This window comes from Ranitomeya variabilis, chromosome 5, assembly GCF_051348905.1.
Source record: "Ranitomeya variabilis isolate aRanVar5 chromosome 5, aRanVar5.hap1, whole genome shotgun sequence".
Taxonomy (NCBI): domain Eukaryota; kingdom Metazoa; phylum Chordata; class Amphibia; order Anura; family Dendrobatidae; genus Ranitomeya; species Ranitomeya variabilis.
In genome coordinates, this window is record NC_135236.1 from 217,340,990 (window position 1) to 217,361,898 (window position 20,909).

The 20,909-nt window shown below is 40.8% G+C and overlaps 1 protein-coding gene across 1 annotated transcript in view; it reads right to left on the reverse strand.

Annotated features, from left to right (window-relative positions):
* Window positions 1–13,866: 13,866 nt before the first annotated feature.
* The window catches only part of PRTG (protogenin), a 148,494-nt gene continuing 141,451 nt past the window's right edge, over window positions 13,867–20,909 (reverse strand). The window contains exons 18-20 of the mRNA XM_077263790.1: window positions 18,573–18,738; window positions 16,455–16,559; window positions 13,867–16,037 (exon numbers count right to left, since the gene is read on the reverse strand). Coding sequence (XP_077119905.1) covers window positions 15,714–16,037; window positions 16,455–16,559; window positions 18,573–18,738 — 595 coding nt within the window. The 3' untranslated portion in view covers window positions 13,867–15,713. The remainder of the gene's footprint in view (window positions 16,038–16,454; window positions 16,560–18,572; window positions 18,739–20,909) is intronic.

Genomic DNA, 20,909 nt, shown 5'->3' on the forward strand with positions numbered 1-20,909 from the left:
GCGTGTGTGGGGGTATTTACTGTGCGTGTGTGGGGGTATTTACTGTGCGTGTGTGGGGGTATTTACTGTGCGTGTGGGGGGGTATTTACTGTGCGTGTGGGGGGGTATTTACTGTGCGTGTGGGGGGGTATTTACTGTGCGTGTGTGGTATTTACTGTGCGTGTGGGGGTATTTACTGTGGGTGTGGGGGTATTTACTGTGCATGTGTGGGGTATTTACTGTGCGTGTGTGGGGTATTTACTGTGCCTGTGGGGTATTTACTGTACGTGTGTGGGGTATTTACTGTGCCTGTGTGGGGGGTACTTACTGTAACGGGCAGAAGGAGATTTACTGTGATGGGGGTATTTAGTATAGCTGGGTGAGATTTTGTGTAACTGGTATGATTTGAGGGCACAAATTTGGAGAGAAAAGGTAGGGACAGTATGGTGAGTGGTGGTATGGGTGTGGATACAGTATGAGTAGCGAGGGAAAAAAGTAAGAGGACACAGTATGGGAAGTGAGGGTGATGGGATGGGTGCGGACACAGTATGGGAAGTCGGAGAAATGTGTGAGGAGGCAGTATGGAAAGTGAGAAGGTAAATGTATGAGGAGGGAGGAGGAAATGTGCAAGGAGATATTATGGTGGCAAAATGTGTGTGTGGGCACAGAATAGACTGAGTAGTGTGGGGGATCAGTGTAAGGCCATAGCCAGGAGGCAAAAGTATACCAAGAAGGGGGAGTGTGATAAGGGGGCACAGTATAGAGACTGGGCCCTATAGGGGTGACTGACTCAGTGTGAGAGAACAGTGTGAAGTATGGAAAGGAGCGGGCAGTGTGGAGATCATGTACCATAAGAGGGACAGTGTGGGGTCATACTTTGTGCAGGGCATATAGTGAGGGGCAATTAGTTATTCAGAGGCTCAGGATAAGACAGATATTTTATTCAGGAGCATTATAATGACACTGCTATCTTTAAGGGCGTCGTGCGGGGATGTGCTGCACAAGACCGGAGAAGATGGAAGTCTGCAGAGACGGCTGTGGATGAGAAAACTCATGGAGTCTGGACAAGATGACGAAGAAAAGAAAGAGAACAACTCCAGAGACGACGTCACCTATAAGGTACCTGGATGGTAATATTTTTTATTATACTGACTAATTCTCATATTTTTATTTATGTTAGGGATATTAAAGGCGTTATCCACGTTTGTGATGAGTCTGCAGTCATTCTATGTGAGTGCAGACTTCTGAATTCTCACAGTGCACACTGCACACTCTCTGGTGCTGGTGATTTGCATACATGCGGTCACGTGCTGACTAGACATGTGTGGCCTCACTCAATGAAAATGAATTGAGTGAGGCCAGGCACGTCTAGTCGGAATGTGGTCAGAAGTATACAAATCAGGGTGGATAAAAATCAATGTTTTTTAAAAAAAATCAAAAAAATCGGATTTTTTTGATTTAAATCGGATTTTTTTTATTTAAATCGGATTTTTTTCAATAAACTGCTTTTTGAGGAAAATATTTTACCATCCAAAGGTTCTTCCATCATGAGATAAAGCTGAGTTGTTTAACTCAGTAGAATAAAGGCTGTATATGTGTAACATTCACAATGCCATGCTCTTCCAGAGGTTTCTGTAGGATTAGTGGGCAGTTTCTCTCCTATATTATCACAGACGCTCGCTTTACTTACGCAGTTCTCAAAACTGAATTTGACTCTGCAGAGGTCCCAGCCTCTTCTTCATGGCAAAAATGTTACAACATGAACAGAGTTGAGAAAAAGACCTTAATCCTATTGTTCTACAAACCTATGAATACAGAATCAACCCCTTCAGTGCCAAGTCCAAGAAGTTAGACAATATGTTTCTGATTGTTTGGAGTGGAATAGATCTGCACAACACAAGAAGAATGTGAATCTAAGTGTTTTGAGGAGGAAGGGCAAGCAGACAAAAAAATGAAAGTGAAACTTTGAGCACAATACTGCAGCATAGCCACAGACAGACAAGTCTGGATCTGTTTGTGTGTACGATCTGAGGTTTATTACATTCTTTCCTTATAATGGCAGCAGGCCGTAAAAGAGACCCAGTTTGGGAATATTTTAATGAAGCTCCTTCGCCTATCGGTAAGGCAGGCATGCGTGCAAAATGCAAACGATGCAACAAAGAGATGCAAGGCCTGGTGGCGTGAATGAGGCAACATCATGAGAAGTGCGGTGATGAAGATGACCAAAGAAACACTTCACTATCAACATCTTCATTTCCCTTCTGGTTGCAGTTTTCATAATGTGATTTCAAATGGCAAACAAGTCCTTGGATATCCTTTTGACAGTATTTGCACTTTGCTCTTGCACCTTTCTTTCCAAGATCTGCTGCTGGCATCTCAACAAAATGAACCCAAATAGGGTCTCTCTTACGACCTGCCATGGCTCACACAGATCACTTATGAAGTTTGATTGTTACTACAGCCAAGTACTGCTGACTATCCAACAAGTTTGGGCATGTCAACTGAATGGAAAAAGAAACTAAACCAAAAGTGAAACCAAGCTAGAAGTGTGGAATTAAAGGGGCAGTATGAACAAAATGTGGAGGCTATTAATAGTTTATACAATTAAGACATGCTGCTTTTAAACACCTACCTATTGCCATATAGTAAAACAAAAAAGATTTTTACTTACTTTGGGGTCCCCCCCTCACCCTGGCGTTAGATCGTTGCCCCTAGTTTCGTCCGTGTAACTATGGGCGCACATGCGCACTGCTCTCACTTCTCATTTTAATCGTGATTTATATTAAAAAAAACCTTTTGATTTAAATCAGTGATTTAAATCATGATTAAAATCATGATTTAAATCGATCCGATTTAAATAGAAAAAAATCTTTTGATTTAAATCGTGATTTAAATCATGATTTAAATCGGCGTGATTTAAATCAATCCACCCTGATACAAATCGCATACTTGTGCAAAGGAGAATCCTGAATGTGTGCAGTGTGTGCGCTGTGAGAATTCAGAAGCCTGCAGCCACCTATAGTCACTGTAGACTTTCATCTCAAACCTGGACGCACCCTTTAATTATAAATGAAAGCCCTACAGCCAATCCTAACAGCCTGAAATATACTCACTGTGAGAATTCAGCTCTGCTTGCTGGTTCCAGCAGTCATCACATGGCCGCTTTACTCATATGCGATTTTCATACTGTTGGGTGACAACAAGCTTCTCTTCCTGCTTCTCTCAGTTTTTAACTGAACATTGAATTAGGGAGAGGAGCTCCTCGGCATGTGACTAAGTGTGCAAATCGCATGTGTGCTTAGGGGGTGGGGGCGCCAAACTGAATTTTGCCCCGGGTGCCAGAAAATCTAGATACACCTCTGGCAATAGTTAACAGCCGTCGGCCAATCACAGGCTGGCAGCTGACATCAGCGTGCACGTTGCTGACGTATGACATCACTGTACTGTCATACGCTGGAACGACGCTGCACACCTCAGCCGAATCGTGAGTGAGGACATCTCTGAAGCTCGGCCAGGTAAGGAAATTTTTATTTTTATTTTGTAAAGCCGCGGTATGGGGCACATTATACTACTATGGGGGGTAGGGGGAAAGAGGATGCATTATACTGCTATGGGGCTGCTGCATTTTATACTCCTATGGGGCTGCTGCATTATACTATATATGACTATGGGGCCCATAATACTTTATAGGAGGACTATGAGGTGCATTTTACTACTATGAAGTACTATGGGGTGCATTATACTTTATCGAGGACTATGGACTGTGCATTATGCTTTATGGATGACTATGGAGGTGCATTTGATTATACTACATGGATCACTATGAACTGTGCAGTATATTATAAGGAGGACTATGGGGGTGTATTATAATTCTTAAATGGATCCCCATGACTTCTATGTAAGTCCCTGATGAGTATAATGGTTTATTTTGTTTTATACATTACAGAACAATGGTACAGTATGAGGGACAAATATATACCAGAATGGGGCACCGGATAGTTACGCCACTGAGGTCAGACTATACAACATTGCAATAAAGTTATAGTGTGCGAAATGAATAGGGAAAATGTGAATTTAGGTGGAAAATATTTTGACATGGTGGGGGGGGCCCCATTTGAAAGTTCGCACCGGGGCCCATAACTTTGTAGTTACGCCACTGAGTAGAAGGTGTATGGTGGTGTCAATGGTCTCTGTATAGTGTTTTGTTATTTAAAGGTAATGGTCATTATTAGATTATGTATTCGCTGTGTAGTGGTGATGGTGGTGGACATTGAGTAGTTTTATTGTTTTGGTCTTTTATAGTAGTAATTATTATAGTATTGGTCTTTGCATTGTATGTTTTTGGTTAGCAACAGTGGTATACTGTAATTATACAGCTCTGGCAAAAATTAAGAGACCACTGTAAAATTTTCAGCTTGTCTGATTTTTCTCTTTATAGGTATATTTGAGTAAAATGTAAATTGTTCTTTTATTATATAAACTTCTGACAACATGTCTCCGAAGTTCCAAGCAATACATTTTGTATTTATTTTCTGGAAATGAGAAATGGTCAAAATAACAAAAAAATGCATTTTTTGCAGACCTAAAAAAAAACAAAAAAACAAACAAAAAAAAAACAAGTTCATAGTCATTTAGAAACAACAATACTAATGTTTGTTTTAACTCTGGAAGAGTTCAGAAATTAATATTTTGTGGAATAACCATGATTTTTAAAATCGCAGCTTTCATGCGTCTTGGCATGCTTTCCACCTGTCTTTCACATTGCTTTTGGGTGACCTTATGCCACTCCTAGTACAAAAATTTAAGCAGTTCTTTGTTTGATGGGTTGTGACTATTTATCTTCCTCTTGATTACGTTCCAGAGGTTTTCAATGGGGTTCAGGTCTGGAGATTGAGCTGGCCATGGCAGGGATTTGATGTGGTGGTCCTTCATCCACACCTTGATCGACCTAGCTGTGTGGCATGGCGCTGGAAAAAACAGTCCACAGAGTTGGGGAACATTGCCTGAGCAGAAGGAATCAACTGTTTTTCCAGGATAACCTTGTATGCAGCTTGATTTACACGTCCTTCGCAAAGATTAACCTGCCCAATTCCAGCCTTGCTGAAGCATCTCAAGATCATCACCGATCCTCCACCAAATTTCACAGTGGGTGCAAGACACTGTGGCTTGTACGCCTCTCCAGGTATCTGTCTAACCATTAGAAGACCAGGTGTTGGGCAAAGCTGAAAATTAGACTCATCAGAGAAGATTACCTTGCTCCAGTCCTCTATGGTCTTTGGAAAAGTCCAGCCTGGCTCTCCTTTGCTTCTCATTGATGAAAGGCTTTTTTTCTAGATTTAAATGACTTGAGTCCTGCCTCTAGGAGCCTGTTACGAACTGTTCTTGCCGTGCACTTCACCCCAGCTGCCATTTGCCATTCCTTTTGTAGGTCACTTGATGTCATTCTGCGATTGCTGAGTGACATTCAAATAAGATGACGGTCATCCCGGTCAGTGGAGAGTCGTTTTTGCCCTCTGACGGTCTGTAGCTTTGTTGTCCCCAATGTCTGCTGCTTGACCTTGTTGTAATGGACTTCCGTCTTAGAAATTTTAAGGATGGAGGCAACATGACGCTCACTGTGTCCCTCTGCCAGTATAGCCAGAACTGAGCCCTTCTTTTCCTCACTCAAGACTTTTCTTTTCAACTTCTTTGGCACGGTTAAAAGTTATTTTTTCATTCCTATTACTTTTGGGATATTACTAGCACTTGTTTTGTCATCCAGCTTGTCCTATTGCAAGAGGATTGTGAACACCACAGCTGTACATTGTTTAAGTCGGAACACATTAATAAAATAATTAACACCATAACTCATCCAAGTTTAATTAAAAAACTTTATTAGAACTGTGCAACTCACTGATATTTTTGACTTACAGCATAAACATTTGGCATTTCAATACTTATACTTTTTGGCAAGACTCATGGAGCAATTCATTTCTTCAATGAAATGAATAATTAAACAAAAGTCAGAATAAAACAGCTAAAACCATTATATATATATATATATATATATATATATATATATATATATATATATATATATATATAAAAACAATGTAAAAAAAATTTAACACAATAATAAAAGAATTACAGTAAAGCAGGAAATATGAGTTACATTCACTATTCAAGGAGAACATCAGGTAGAATGAGGTAGAGTGTCAGAACGGATCCCCTGAGAAGAGTTCATACTTAATTAGCTCTGTTACTAACCATAAACTACCAGGATCACCTTTACATAAAGAAAGAAACGGTGAAAACCAACAAGAAAAAAACCCAAAAAGATTTGGGTGTAAGGGTAAAAAACAAATAAACAACAAAATACATTCCAAAGGTAAATATAATAAAATATCTGAAGTTTCTTTATATATTGTACATATATAATGCCACACTATTTCCATATTAATGGCTAGCACACTTGTTGGAAATGGTTATAAGTACTCTTAAATGAAGGAGTACTTTAGATAATAATGATGCACAATTCCAATTCCAAAAATGTTGGCACAATATGTAAAATGGAAAGAAACAAGAATGCAATGATTTAGAAATCTCCCATAGCCATATTTTATTCACAACAGAACACAGAACTCAGATCACTAGATAAAAGTTAGATGTTTCTATTTAATTTGAAAAAAATAACTCCATTAAAAACCAATGGCATCTCAAAAAAGTTGGGACAAGGTTAACAAAAGGCTGAAAAGGAGGTGCTAAGGAAAACAGCTGGGGTTCAACTTTTAAAGGGAACCTATCACCCCCAAAATCGAAGGTGAGCTAAACCCACCAGCATCAGGGGCTTATCTACAGCATTCTGTAATGCTGTAGATAAGCCCCGATGTATCCAGAAAGATGAGAAAAAGAGGTTAGATTATACTCTCATAGGGGCGGTCCCGGGACGATGGGCGTCGCTGTCCGGGGCCTCCCATCTTCTTACGATGACGTCCTCTTCTGGTCTTCATGCTGTGGCTCCGGTGCAGGCGTACTTTGTCTGCCCTGTTGAGGGCAGAGCAAAGTACTGCAGTGCGCAGGCGCAGGGAAAGGTCAGAGAGGCCCAGCGCCTGAGCACTGCAGTACTTTGCTCTGCCCTCAACAGGGCAAAGTACACCTGCGCCGGAGGCGCAGCATGAATACAAGAGGAGGACGTCATCGTAAGAAGATGGGAGGCCCCAGACCGCAACGCCTATCGGACCAGAACCGGATGTGGACCGCCCCTGGGTGAGTATAATCTAACCTCTTTTTCTCATCTTTCAGGATACATCGGTGGCTTATCTACAGCATTACAGAATGCTGTAGAGAAGCCCCTGATGCTGGTGGGCTTAGCTCACCTTCGATTTTGGGAGTGACAGGTTCCCTTTAACTTAATCACATTAATTTGCATAAAAAGAGCATGTTCGAGAGGCAGAGTCTCCCAGAAGAAAAGGTGGTCGAGGTGCACCAATCTGTGAACAACGGTGTGTCTAAAAATTGTGGAACAATTTCAGAAAAATGTTCATCAACATGAAATTGCAAAGACTGAGAATATTTCACCCCTTAAAGTACATAATTTCATCAAAAGATTCAGAGATTCTGGAGAAATCCATGTGCACAAGAGACAAAAGCGGATGGTCAATATTGCATGCTTGTGAAATACGTGCCTTCAGGCAGCACTGCATTAAAATAGGGATGCAACACTAAGGCAGAAATGGACCTGACCAAACTTTTTTGAAATTAGTTGCTGCCAACAATTTCTAAATTAGTTAATAAATTATTTTTTTCAAGTGAAATGGAAACAAGTAACTTTCATCTTCTGATATAGCCTATGGTCTGGTGTGAATAAAATATGACTAACACTTCAAAATCATCACATTCTTGTTTTCCTTTTATTTTACACAGTCCCAACTTATATGAAATTATAGTTGTACATCTTAGTGTGTCTAAAGGAATGGTAATGTAAAGACCTGCAAAAGTGCAAAACGAGTATGACCTTGTGTAATGGACTTAAAAAGAAATCTTTAGTTTTAATACCAAAGAACCCTTTCATTGAACACCCACAATAATGTTAGTAAATATTTCCAGAATTGTCACTTCTAGCTATTCATGAAGGAACCGTATCCATCCATCGATGGTGAAATTACCCATCTGCTAGCGTGATGAATTAGAAACCAAAGGGGAGAAAGCTTTCTGAGGCCGGGGTCACACCTGGAGTTCAATGCGAGAAACTCGCACGAGTCTCTCGCATCAAGTCCTGGCACTGCCGCCGGCACTCGGAATCGGAGCAAGCGGCTGAATAGAGATACATGCAGCCGCACACTCCGGTCCCGAGTGTCGGGACTTGATTCGAGAGACTCGAGCGAGTTTCTCGCAGTGAACTCGCAAGTGTAACCCTGGCCTTAAAGTGGTAATAGTTTTCCTAATGGCACAAATCCTGTATTTTAATAACCCTTGAGACTTGATTTAATGTGAACACATAATCACGATTAATAGTAGGAAATGTTTCACAGGTGCCAGGATTTCATAAAATAATTTACATCGTATCCAGCTTAATTATATAAGACACTAAGGATTCGGTCACTAGCAATTGATGAAAATATATCCCGGATCTACAGTGATTGCGACAAAAAACAAACAATACTGTGGCCACAATGTGTGAACATCGCTTACGTGAGTGCATGCTTTGTCTGTATCATACACTTGCATGAACGAGCCTTCATCTCTATTTCTGAAGATGCTCTAACATAATGTAAAACTATGTTCCAGAAAATGCTGTTTTTCAGGGACATTATGAGCAGAATTCACAAACAAATCTCTATGTAGACATAACACGTTTTACATACAAACCAAAACCCAAGGACACTGGCTGGGTGACGATGCCGGAATATACACAAATAATAGTCTGGCTTTATCCGGAGGATTCACAGCTAGTTCATGGAAAGTTCATTACACATTTATGAGAGACACACATGAACTTGTAGGTTTCCATTACTGCCGGAGCCAAATGATAGGAGATAATGATTTGCCCTAATCTACATATGCACTTTGACCAAATACAGTTTTTTGTCATTTTTGAGGAACACCGAATACAATACCGTACATCTGCGTAATAATATGTATGTGCTCAAATGTGCTGTAATTGTTGCCTGAAACCTAGTGCAGACAGGAGGTTTTGAAGGGGTGAGACGCTTCGGTTTTAAAGTGCTCACAGTTCCCACCGTACTTGATCTTAAACTGGGATGTATGTATAATGGCTGCAGAGAAACTAAACTCCTCTCTGCCTTCCCTCCATAGCTCTGGTGATGATTGACGTGGAAAATGTGAGAATCAAGTATATTGGAGGCTTAGCATTATAGGCGCTCATTGCAAACAGATTTATTCCCAATTATTTTACTTTATGGGGCTGTTGTATTTTCATTGTCACTGAGCTAAGGGGGAGGAATTTCAATAAGAATTTCCTAAAAGAGAATATGTCACTATGTTTTTGCTACCCCCATCTGAGAGCCGCATGATTTACGGTCAAAGACCCCGATTCAAGCAGTGTCACTTACTGGGTTTCTTATGAAGTTTTAATAAAATCACAGATTTAACTGCTAGTTCTCTGAATGCTGAGCTCTGTATAACCCCGCCCACATCACTGATTGGCAGCTTTCTGTAAACACTGTGCATAGGCAAAAAGCTGCCAATCAGAGGTGGGGCGGAGTTACAGAGAGCTCACATCTAGCCTTCTAGTGACAATCTCCTGCTGATTAAGTAGCAAAAACTTGTAGACAAGTTCCCTTTAAGAAATTGTTGTATCCATGTGATGCCCTACTCTTTTATAAAACGCACCTGAAACCTGAGGATTCTAAACTATTACAGGGCCGCACCCTCTGTCATAGATGGTTGGTTTCTAATAGATTGCTGCAGTATAGGGTATTACTATAATCATGCACAAATGATCTCATTTGCAGGCCCTATGGGCAGGTGCATATCAGTTATAGTTACAGTAATAGACAGGGAAAAGACTTGCTAGAGACAAGAACAGGTAGTGAAAGCTAAATAAACATTGGAACTAATAGTGTACAATACATATATACACATATATACACCAAACATGTAATCTTCACATATAAAATGAATAAAAAACAAAACAGCAAGTAGTTGTAATACAGAGATGTCACTGTCCTTCAAAAGATGAGAGACAACAAAACATGATACCTCTATCACAGTAGTATTGGACTGAAGGGAACTCTAGTTATAATTGCTAAACCTATGGGCCCCAAACAATAAAAATCCAACAGAATTGTAAAGCTACTGGCTGTACGGTATATACAGCATGGCGTCAATTCATCTCTTGAAGGTTTAGTTACACTAATTGACATATTGGTAGAACACAAACACTGTGATAAGACTAATAAAAAGTCAATTTTAGCTAGAAATGGTTCTTTAGTATATAAACAATACATTTGGCCAACAAGAGCAATATACTTATAAAGTCTCATCATCTGATCAATATGCAGGAGATAACCATAAATATCTTTGGTATAAATTGTTAATCAAGGAAGGAAATGTTCACGGGAATAATTAGCACAACATAAAGCAGCCATTTATCACCTAATCAGAATGAGTGGTCTGGTGCAGCAGAGAACCACAATATCATATTATGGAGTGTGATTAGGGAATTTTTGCTCTGGTTTAGAAAAAAAATAAAATAAAACCAAAAAACAGCAACACAATTGGTGCAGAGTAAAACCGAAATGATGTGAGGTTTTGAACTCTGCTGCCCCATTTCACCTTTAGGTTATGTTCACACAGTTTTCTTCACAAGTTTTTGGAGCAGAAACATTTTAAAATAATCCCAGAAAACCCTTTGTTGTTTTTAGTGTTTCCTCATGGGGATTAGAACTGCCAAGCAGGTGTTCTGCCTGGTGTCGCCTCAGAGCAATCACCAATTGCTCCTATCGGCCGTTCTGCCGCTTCACTTGACCTCATGTCTACAGAGCAGCTTTTACTCTTTCAGGTTATTCTTTCGAGGGGGCGTAACTGCCGACGTCATACTGATTAACACCCAGCTCCCCGCAATTAGGTGGCGGGGATCTGGCTATCAGTCAGCATGACATGGGCAGTAACGCCCCATCAACTGAACAGAGCGGAACAAAGCAGCCTGTCTGTCGACGGGACTGGAAGCCACAGAATCGCCAGCAGATCAGCGTTGGTCTGAAAAGGCTGCTATTAGGCAACTATCTGTAAGTTCTTAAGCCCTTAAAAAGAAAAAATAGTCCCAGAAAACACCTTTAAAGAAACACAAATTTTGATTTGGAAACTGGAGAGTTTCCGCTTCAAAAACTCAGGAAAAAAACAAGTGCAACACACACTTAAGAGCAGCTTTTCAAAGCTACATATACATGATACATAGATGACCTGTAGATTTCTACGATTTAGGAAACACGGATATAAAACTATTCTAAGCTTTAAATAAAGACAAACCATATAGTTTGCTACAAGGATCGATAATTTGGCTTCTTAATAGCAGGTAAAAATAGTAGCCTTCATATGCTATTCCCGTGGCAAGCCTGCAGAGGATTGTAATATCAACTATCAAACACTCTCAAAGTCTTCAAAAGAGTTTTACGAGGTCAGATGTTTGGGGCAACACTTGCCATAATACTTGTTTGGTGATATATTGGGAAAAAATCATGAAAAATGACTTGCTATCTGGCAGATATAGGACTCAGGGGACCAATGGTCCTTGAAGACGTAAGTAGATGACACTGATGTACGACCATAACCAGCCATTGGTAACGATGCAACCAAAGCACATTAAATATATATTTCCAATTCCCTCGGGACATTTTCCTCCGGCTGTGAGTTCATCCCTCCATTTTCATAAGATAGATGGGCACATATAACTTATGTTTGCTAGACACTACGCACAGACATTGCACGTCACATGCCTGATCACGACATTTTGTGCACACTTCCCAATAGCAAACCCATCTCAACGATTAACAAAGTAAAAGTTTATGGTTTTTCGCTATCCCTGCATAGAATCTGGTTAACATTCACGGATGATCACAACATATGAACAGCTGTACAAGAAGCATCTAACACTACTCAGTTTTTATCGCAAGAGCTGCTTTCTGTACACTAAAATAGCAAGACACGACCCAAAAATACATCTTTGGTTACACTTTTTCCCTTAGTATATAAAGCAATTTGTTCAAAAATAGGTCATTTAATACTGTTATAATAAAGAGCTAATAGCTAAATGCTAAACTTGTAACTTGGAAGTTTTTGGACTTGACTAATTAAAGTCTAAGGTAGTTTAAAATGCATTTCTGCACTAATACAGTCACTACTACTACTTGGCAGCTATGCCAAGAACAAAATAGTAGATTTTTTTTTTCTTTTGGGAAAAAAAATTTCATCCCTTAAGGTTAGTGATGAGCGAACTTCCTTGGATAAGGTGTTATCCAAGCATGCTCGGGTGCTAACAGAGTGTCTTAGGCGTGCTCGGATAATGCTTTATCCGAGCACATTCACTCATCACTACTTAACATATAAAGAACAATCTTTGGCATAAAAAAGCAAATAAAAAGCGAAAAAAAGTATAGTTTTTGAAGACTGTACATAATTTACCAGTCACATACGCAGTAAAGAGATTATGGGAACTTATTTGTGATAAAGCAAAGTTCAATTCAATAGGTACTAAAGTTCCTAATGAACTTACAAAATATTACTTTACCAAAAATCTGAAATGTCCAAACATGATAGTAAGTACTCACCAATAATTCATACTCTCAGGAGCTGTGGAAGCTGAGATATTGGGGGCCATTCTGCAGGGTCTTTACACTGGAGAGCTGGTTTATGCCTGAAAACTGACACCTCGGATCACCTTGTTCTTAGCCATACGGATAATATAGGCTTCCATTACCGGAAAGCAGTTTGAACCCACTAATTTTGAAGGGACCAGCTCAGGCCCAATCACAAGGAGTCAGGAAAGAGAATGATCGGACAGATTGGTTTCAAACTCCCAATCTTCTTATTCTCCTGCTAGATAAATCGAGTGTTCATGTGTTTGGGGTGGCAGGAAGGAGTGATTAGCCAAAAGCCCCGTTCAGTGGGCAGATATTTCATGTGTACAAGCATCATTGAACTATTGTTTAAATCAGGTTTTTGTGTTAGTGAATTTTAAACATTTTGCAATCTGTATTAAAAAATGTAAAAAAAAAAAAAAAAATCTTGCCAGTTTCACACAGATCTTTGGGGCTTTTTAGACTTCAATTTCCTATTGATTCAGGAAATAACACATGTACATAACCAAAATTGTCTGCTCCAGTGTCGGACTGGCCATCTGGCAATTCTAGCAAATGCCAGAAGGGCCTCTCTGGTCATGGGCTGCCTTGTCTGCTACGTTGTTAACAGAATCGGTGTTCTCAAGACACCCATACTGTTAAGAGTTGTGATGGAGCACAAAGTCGCTGACTCCGTCACTTACCCCAGCAGGCCACAGGTATCATTGGACATACTGGACTTGTAGTAAATCTTCCTTTCCTCCATCCAGGGTAATGTTAGTAATATATCGGATCTGGTTCAAGAGGACGGGGACAACATGGGCCTGGGTGATTTCAAATGCCAGGGATGAATTTCAGCCCCAGTCCGTACCTGGTCTCCTCCCTTTTGTATTGAAGTGTCCAATGATCCTGTGCAAAGTGTCATCGTGAAGGGAGGCGAAATCACTACCATGAGTGGTGGAACCTGTGTTATAAGCTATGTATAAAGTGGTTAGCGCACATTGTAATCTTGCCTGTGGTAAGGAGCCTCCTGAAAGAACAGGAAAGTAGGAGTCTAAAAAAGCCCAAGTGACCAGGGTTAAAATTGCAGGATTACCAATTTTTTTTTTTTAACTAAAGATTACCATTTTTGTTTTCATATATGCAACACAACAAACAGATTTAATCAGGACATTTTTTGATGCTAGACTCCCATTAAAGCACATGTGCAGTGTAAGGACTTCTCAGATCCCAGCTTCCTGAAGTAAGAATTTTGGATAGCTGTAAAAAAATCTTCTGCTCCCACATCTTTCATCTTAACTATCAGGTGTTAAGCACCTTGTAGGCATTAAGAATGCAGGATGAACAATATACGGTAACTTCTTTAGGACTTGTCCAAAGTGTCTGGCAACTGCTCCCTTTCTCCTCCATGGAAGGAGATGTACATCAGACACAACCAGACATGAAGGAATCGTCCCCTAGATGGCTGATAGAAGCAATGTCCTGCACATACTGAATGCCTACAGAAGGCTTTGGGTCTCATTTTTCGCCATGTTATCTCAGCACTCAATGCGTCAAGCGTGACAGGTAATCTTTTGTAATGTAGCTAAGTAAATGACCTACTTCATCTCCTTTCAAAATCAAATATGAGCATGATACCCTGTAACATTTGCCCCATATATTTATAGGATAGACACAAAAAAACACTATTCCCTGAGTCCAGGAAATGCACATAAATGTAAAAAAGAGGTAGTATAAAACAGGAATTGTAAAGGCAACATTCAGTAACAGTAACATGTCATTTTCTAAAACCTCTGCCTAACACTGAATCAGCAATGAACAGTCTAATTGCAGGTTTTTACACCATCCACTGAAAAGAAGTGAAAGGGCTGATGTAAAAAAAGGAAAACTGACCACCCTTGGTCAACCTGAGACTCAGTAGAAACATGTATTTTACATCTTTTAAATAGCAAAAAAATATATAAAATACATTGACTAGTGTCTACATGTAATTTCACCCATCATTGCAGGGATCACTGGTGGATGTCCAGACTACTGATCCCAGTGGCAAGGCTGGCCTGTGCCATGGGGACATTGTAGTGTTGCACAGGTAGCAGATGTGACCAATGGCCTGGGTAGCATGGGTACACTCAGTACAGAAGAGCATAGGTAGAACACTGCCTCATTACTCAGCATCTGTAAACAGTAAGATAGGGTGGGATTTAATAGTTTCCAATATATTTCTAGGATTTAAGGCATCTCGTCATCGTCCTGAGTGATGTCCTGAATTCCTTGCAGTAAGGCAGTTCTGTGTAACTGAGATACTTGAAGGCACAGTTGTTACAAGGTAGTGACTGTTCATGAGAAAGTTGGTCTCCTTAAAGACACATATAGAGGTAGTCATCAATTCATTAAGGTAGAGATGGTTCATAGCATTATCCATTTGTAATATATTAGCAGAGCTTTACAAAAAGCCATGTAACGGGTGTTGCCTTTACAACTCCTTAAGTAACACATTCATCATACATAAAAAGCAGTAATAATAAAAAAAAAACCCACAAACATACATACATTTAGGAAGTACCTTGGATGAAGGTTAAGGGGAGACAAACAAACACAAATGTGGGTAAAGCAGCGAAATGAAGTCCATGATGTGACCAGCTGAGGTAGACATAAATCAAAGAGACTGCTTGACGTCCCTTTACAACAAAGACAAATGGCACAAAACCTGGAGAGTTTCAGAGCCATTCACCATCCAGCAAAGCAACCTTCAATGTCAATAGATTTACTCAGCGAAACATTCTGCAGGAAAATGATAGATTTGATCTGACACCAGATTTCACAAACAGTTTTTTTGTTTGCTCTGTCATTGTCCTTCGAACAGGCACCAATGGCTGGAATATCTGGCTTGAGGAATTTTTCTTTTCTTGAAATGTTTAGGAAATATGGATAATTTGAGGTATTGAGGAAACAAGCTCCTCAAGAATGGACACTGGGAGGCTTTCCGTGTTTGCTTAAGGCAGCGTCCTTTACACATTCTTCAACACTGAATGAGTCGGGTGTGTGCGGTGAGGTACTGATAACCGAGCAGAGGTGAATTTCATCAGTAGACTCATGGGAATACCGTCCAGAATCACTGGTTTCATGGCTCTCCTCACTGTTCCCAGAATGTTCTGTGTCTGCTATTATGCTATGTCGCATCTGGAGTGTGCCAGGATGACCAGGTGATGTAGGAGACCTGTCTTCTCCCCTCAGGACCATTGTGCCAGGACAATATACAGAAGTCTTAATTTTTCTTTTGTACTGCGTAAAAATAAATATATATATAATTTAGTATAATGCACTATTTTATATAAAAATACACTCATGTATGAAAGAGGTGATCTACTACATTGTATAATGCGCCCATCGATTTACACCTTTTAACGAAGTGTGAAACGAAGCCCACAACCCAGTCAATTTGGGGGGGGGGGGGGGGGGGGTGCGCGCCACTGGGTCACGCCTGGGTGAATCCAGGAAATTCTTAAGTTGACATGACATCAGCGGTCCTCTGCCAAGGTCACGTGATGTGGACTGAGTGACCAGTGATAGTGCCACTCACAGGCACCTATGGCGGGAGAAGGTAGTTACAAAAATACTTCCTTAAAAGGTGTAATTCGATAGGGGCTTCATACAATGTAGCAGGCCACCCCTTTAAACATTGTCACCATAAACGCTTACTTGTCCTGCATGGTCTTTAGCATTGCCCTTGAAAAAGAACCATTTTTTCTTTGTGCTTTGCTTGACAATTGGTCCATGTCCATTAATGATTAAATCTGAACCACCCTGCAATAAAAAAAAATGCATTTTAACATACTTTTAAATATCATCTAAAGCAGATAAAGTACAAGATGCAGTCTGCAAATGGGATCCATACTAATGACCAGTGGTCGCCAACTGTTAAGGCGCATTTATACTAGCCGATAATCGTTGAGACAAATGTTAACGACCCATTATTTATGATAAGTGGGTAATGTTGAGCAACTCGTCGATGTTTAAAAAAATAAATACATGCTTGTTCATTGTGAATTAAACAGTTTAGGTGAGTTAAAAAATTCTCGTTCAGCTTTCGAAAATTGTGTAATGTACATGGAGATTGTTCACTTAAAACACAATGCACAATGATCGATGTTACCATGTAACTATCACTTTTCAAACCGTTTAATTCATGATTTTCGTCCTATAGAAACCTAATCGCATTGTTCATGATTTAAACCACACATGTCAATCTCTGGCCAGCAGGGCGAGTATAATTGGCCCGCAACTCTGGGCGGGCGCCCTGCATCACACTTTCAACTATATTGGCATCATAGATGCCGATATAGTTAAAAGCAATGACGAAAGAGGGAGAAGTCAGCTGACGCTCTCTCCGCCATCATTCTCCCTCTGTGTCTGACATTTCAGTGCCAAAGCCGTATTAACATCACATTTTTGCGCCGGCTGTGCTGAGCAGTGAAAAGCTTCAGAGTGCTCAATGCAGAGACTGGAGCAGTGGAAAACAGAGGTTAATCATTTTTTTCATGTGGTGCCCATTATACTGTATGGAGGACTATGCGGGCAATTATATTGTATGAAAGGCAATGTGGGGCCGTTATATTGTATGATGGACTATGTGGACATATTATATTGTATGGAAGGCAATGTAGGGTCCACTATACTGTATGGATAACTAGGTGGGGCCATTATACTGTATGTAAAACTAGGTGGGCACATTATACTGTATGGAAGGCAATGTGGGGCCATTATATTATATAGAAGGCAATGTGGAACCCATTATACTGCATGTAGGACTATGTGGGGCCATTATACTGTATGGAAAACAATGCAGGTCCCATTATAGTGTATGGAGGACTTTGAGGGGTCCATTATACTATGTGGAGGGCTGTGTGGGGACTACAGTTGGGGCATCATACTGTGATGGGGTCACCATACTTTGCTGGTGGGTTCAGGAGGGGGGTACAGTATTGTTATCATACCGTGCGTGAATGGTACTATGGAGGAATTCACTATGTAGGTATCTTAACTGTGTTTGGGGGGCACTTTTGTTGTTATCATACTTTAGCATCTGTATTATTCAGGGTTTTTCATCCTTTGTTATTACATATTAAATTAGGCCTTTGGCCATATGCTTTTACTGCTCTTACATAACAAATTACTCTAGTATACCCCATTTGTGATGTGTGTATTTTATTCTAAGATTATTAATTAAAATGTACTTTGTTTGTGGGACAACCCCTGTACGTTGGATTCTATAGGGAAAAGGTTCATTGTTACAATGCATTCTCCTGGCTCCATGGTCCAACCTTCCTCAATACACTTGCATTAAGGGAGGCCGCACGCATCATGCGCCTTCTGTTCCCGGCACCAGAGGAACCTCACAGTGCGTGTGCTGTGAGGATTCATAACTCGACAGCCACAAAAAAAGTGACTGCAGACTTGTAGCCTAAAACCAAACAACCCCTTTAAATTTAAATATAGATCTAGATCACATGCTAGCAAACAGACTAACAATTTTTTTTCCAATTTTTATTATATATTTTTAATAAATTATGACATTTATTTGAAGTTATACTGAGGTAAAAGTAAAGGTAAGGAAGGATGCAAGCTCACGTCTCCACTGCCACTCTGCTGTAATTCTTGACTTCTTTTTTTTCCAGAGAATAACTGAATATTGGAGAATTATTATGCAGTTACCTAATATTTTACTGAGAGGTCCTCACAGCTTTTAGTACTGTGCTACATCGAAAATTTACCAGTCAATTTTATTAAGGAAATCTGATTGTACATCTGAAAACAAACCTTTGTATCTATGTAGTGATTTACTTGAACAGTAGGGATTAAGGGATCTGCATTTTCTTCCATTTGATGCACGGCTTTGCTCTCTTGAGTCTCATGAGCAATTAAAGTAGTCAAATTAGGTGTTCCATCATTTCCTTGCTGAGCAATCTTTGCAATGGAAGCTTTCCTGCAGGTCAGATAGATACAATCTCTCTTACTATGGACATATCAGATTTTTTTATTATTGATTTGGAGAAAAAAAAATACTGCTGTATTCCACCTATGAAGTCTAAATTCACCCATCACCCATTAGTTATAACAGTGGTAATCGATGTGACCTATAAGTCATACTTAAAAAGCATTTCTCTTTTACATTATATGAAGTCCCTTAAAGAGGTTGTCGACTACTTTTACATTAATGGCCTATCCTTAGGATTAGTCATCAAAGTCTGATCGGTTGGGTTCGGACACCCGGCAGCCCCACTGATCAGCTGATATCGGCGTTGGCGGACAGAAATACTTGTAGAGCTGGCCTACTCAAATGAATAGGAGGCGGATGTGCATTACCCTGTGGTGGCCACAATAAGAAGACAGCCACCTCTGCAAGTATATACTTGAGTATAAGCCGAGATTTTCAGCCCCCAAAAAATGGGCTGAAAGTGTCCCTCTCGGCTTATACTCGAGTCATGGAAGGCAGGGGGGGGGGGTCGGCGGGTGAGGGGGAGCGACGCCTGTCAAATACTCCCTGTCCTGCTCCCAGCGCTCCTGGCGCGGTCCCCGCATGTCCCGCGGTCTTTGGGCGCGGCAGCTTCTTCCTCTGTTCAGCGGTCACTGGTACCGCTCATTAAAGTTATGAATAAGGACTGCACTTCCATAGGGGTGGAGCCGCATATTCATTACTGTAATGAGCGGTACCATGTGACCGCTCACTACAGGAGGAAGCTGCAGGAGCCGCGTCAGGAGTGCCGGGAGCAGGCGAGTATGTCATATTCACCTTTCCGCATTCCACCGCAGCCTCGTCTTCCGCAGCCTCGTCTTCCGCGTCCTCTGCAGTGACTGTTCAGGTCAGAGGGCGCGATGACGTACTAGTGTGCGCGCCGCCCTCCGCCTGAACAGTCAGTGCGGAGAGACGGGATGCTGAGGAGCAGCGGGCAGCGACGAGAGGTGAGTATGTCTTTTTTTAGTGCAGCAGCAGCATTACATGTGGCACAATGCTATAGGGAGCGTCTATGGGGCCATAAAGAACTGCATGGAGCATTATATGGGGCATCTATGGGGCCATAACTGCATGGAGCATTATATGGGGCATCTATGGGGCCATAACTGCATGGAGCATTATATGGGGCATCTATGGTGCCATAACTGCATGGAGCATTATATGGGGCATCTATGGGGCCATAAAGAACTGCATGGAGCATTATATGGGGCATCTATGGGGACATAAAGAACTGCATGGAGCATTATATGGGGCATTTATGGGGCCATAAAGAACTGCATGGAGCATTATATGGGGCGTATTTGTATATGGGGCATATTTGTATATGGAGCATCTTATGAGGCCATAATGAACTCTATGGAGCATTATATGGGGCCTATTTTGTATGGAGCATCTTATGGGGCCATAATGAACAGTATGGAGCATTATATGGGGCTCCTGATTCAAAAACACAACCTACTGATGTCTCAATTAATTTTACTTTTATTGGTATCTATTTTTATTTTTGACATTTACCGGTAGCTGCTGCATTTTCCACCATAGGCTTATATCAATAAGTTTCCCAGTTTTTTGTTGCAAAATTAGAGGGGTCGGCTTATACTCGGGTCAGCTTATACTCTAGTATATACGGTAAGTAGTTCCAGCCGTCGCCACCGATAGCAGCTGATCAGCGGGGGTGCCAGGTGTCGGACCCCAACCGATCAGACTTTGATAACCTATCCTAAGGATAGGACATCAAAGAAAAAGTAGTTGACAACCTCTTTAATACTGGTTTCAGATACTTCTGAATTATATTGATCTTCAGCACAGGTAACATATGCTACGTGACAACCACAAATACCCATCACTATAGCCACCATAGATGTTGCCTTTGATCTATCCACAGGCTCACCCACTGATCGTCTCTGTAATCCTGCTCACAATACATTTTATATTTGAGTTGAGGACCCTGTAGACGTTCAAATTAAAGGGGATTCCAGGAAGAAATCTGGCCAGTAGTTGGGAATGTAATGAAAGAATTCAGTAGTACTCACCCACTGAATCCCTCACTTTTCCAATGTCATCGCTCCTGTAGTCCTTACAGGTTCTACATTAGTGACATCCTATCCCGTTATTCAAGTGACCGCTGCAGCTAAACACTG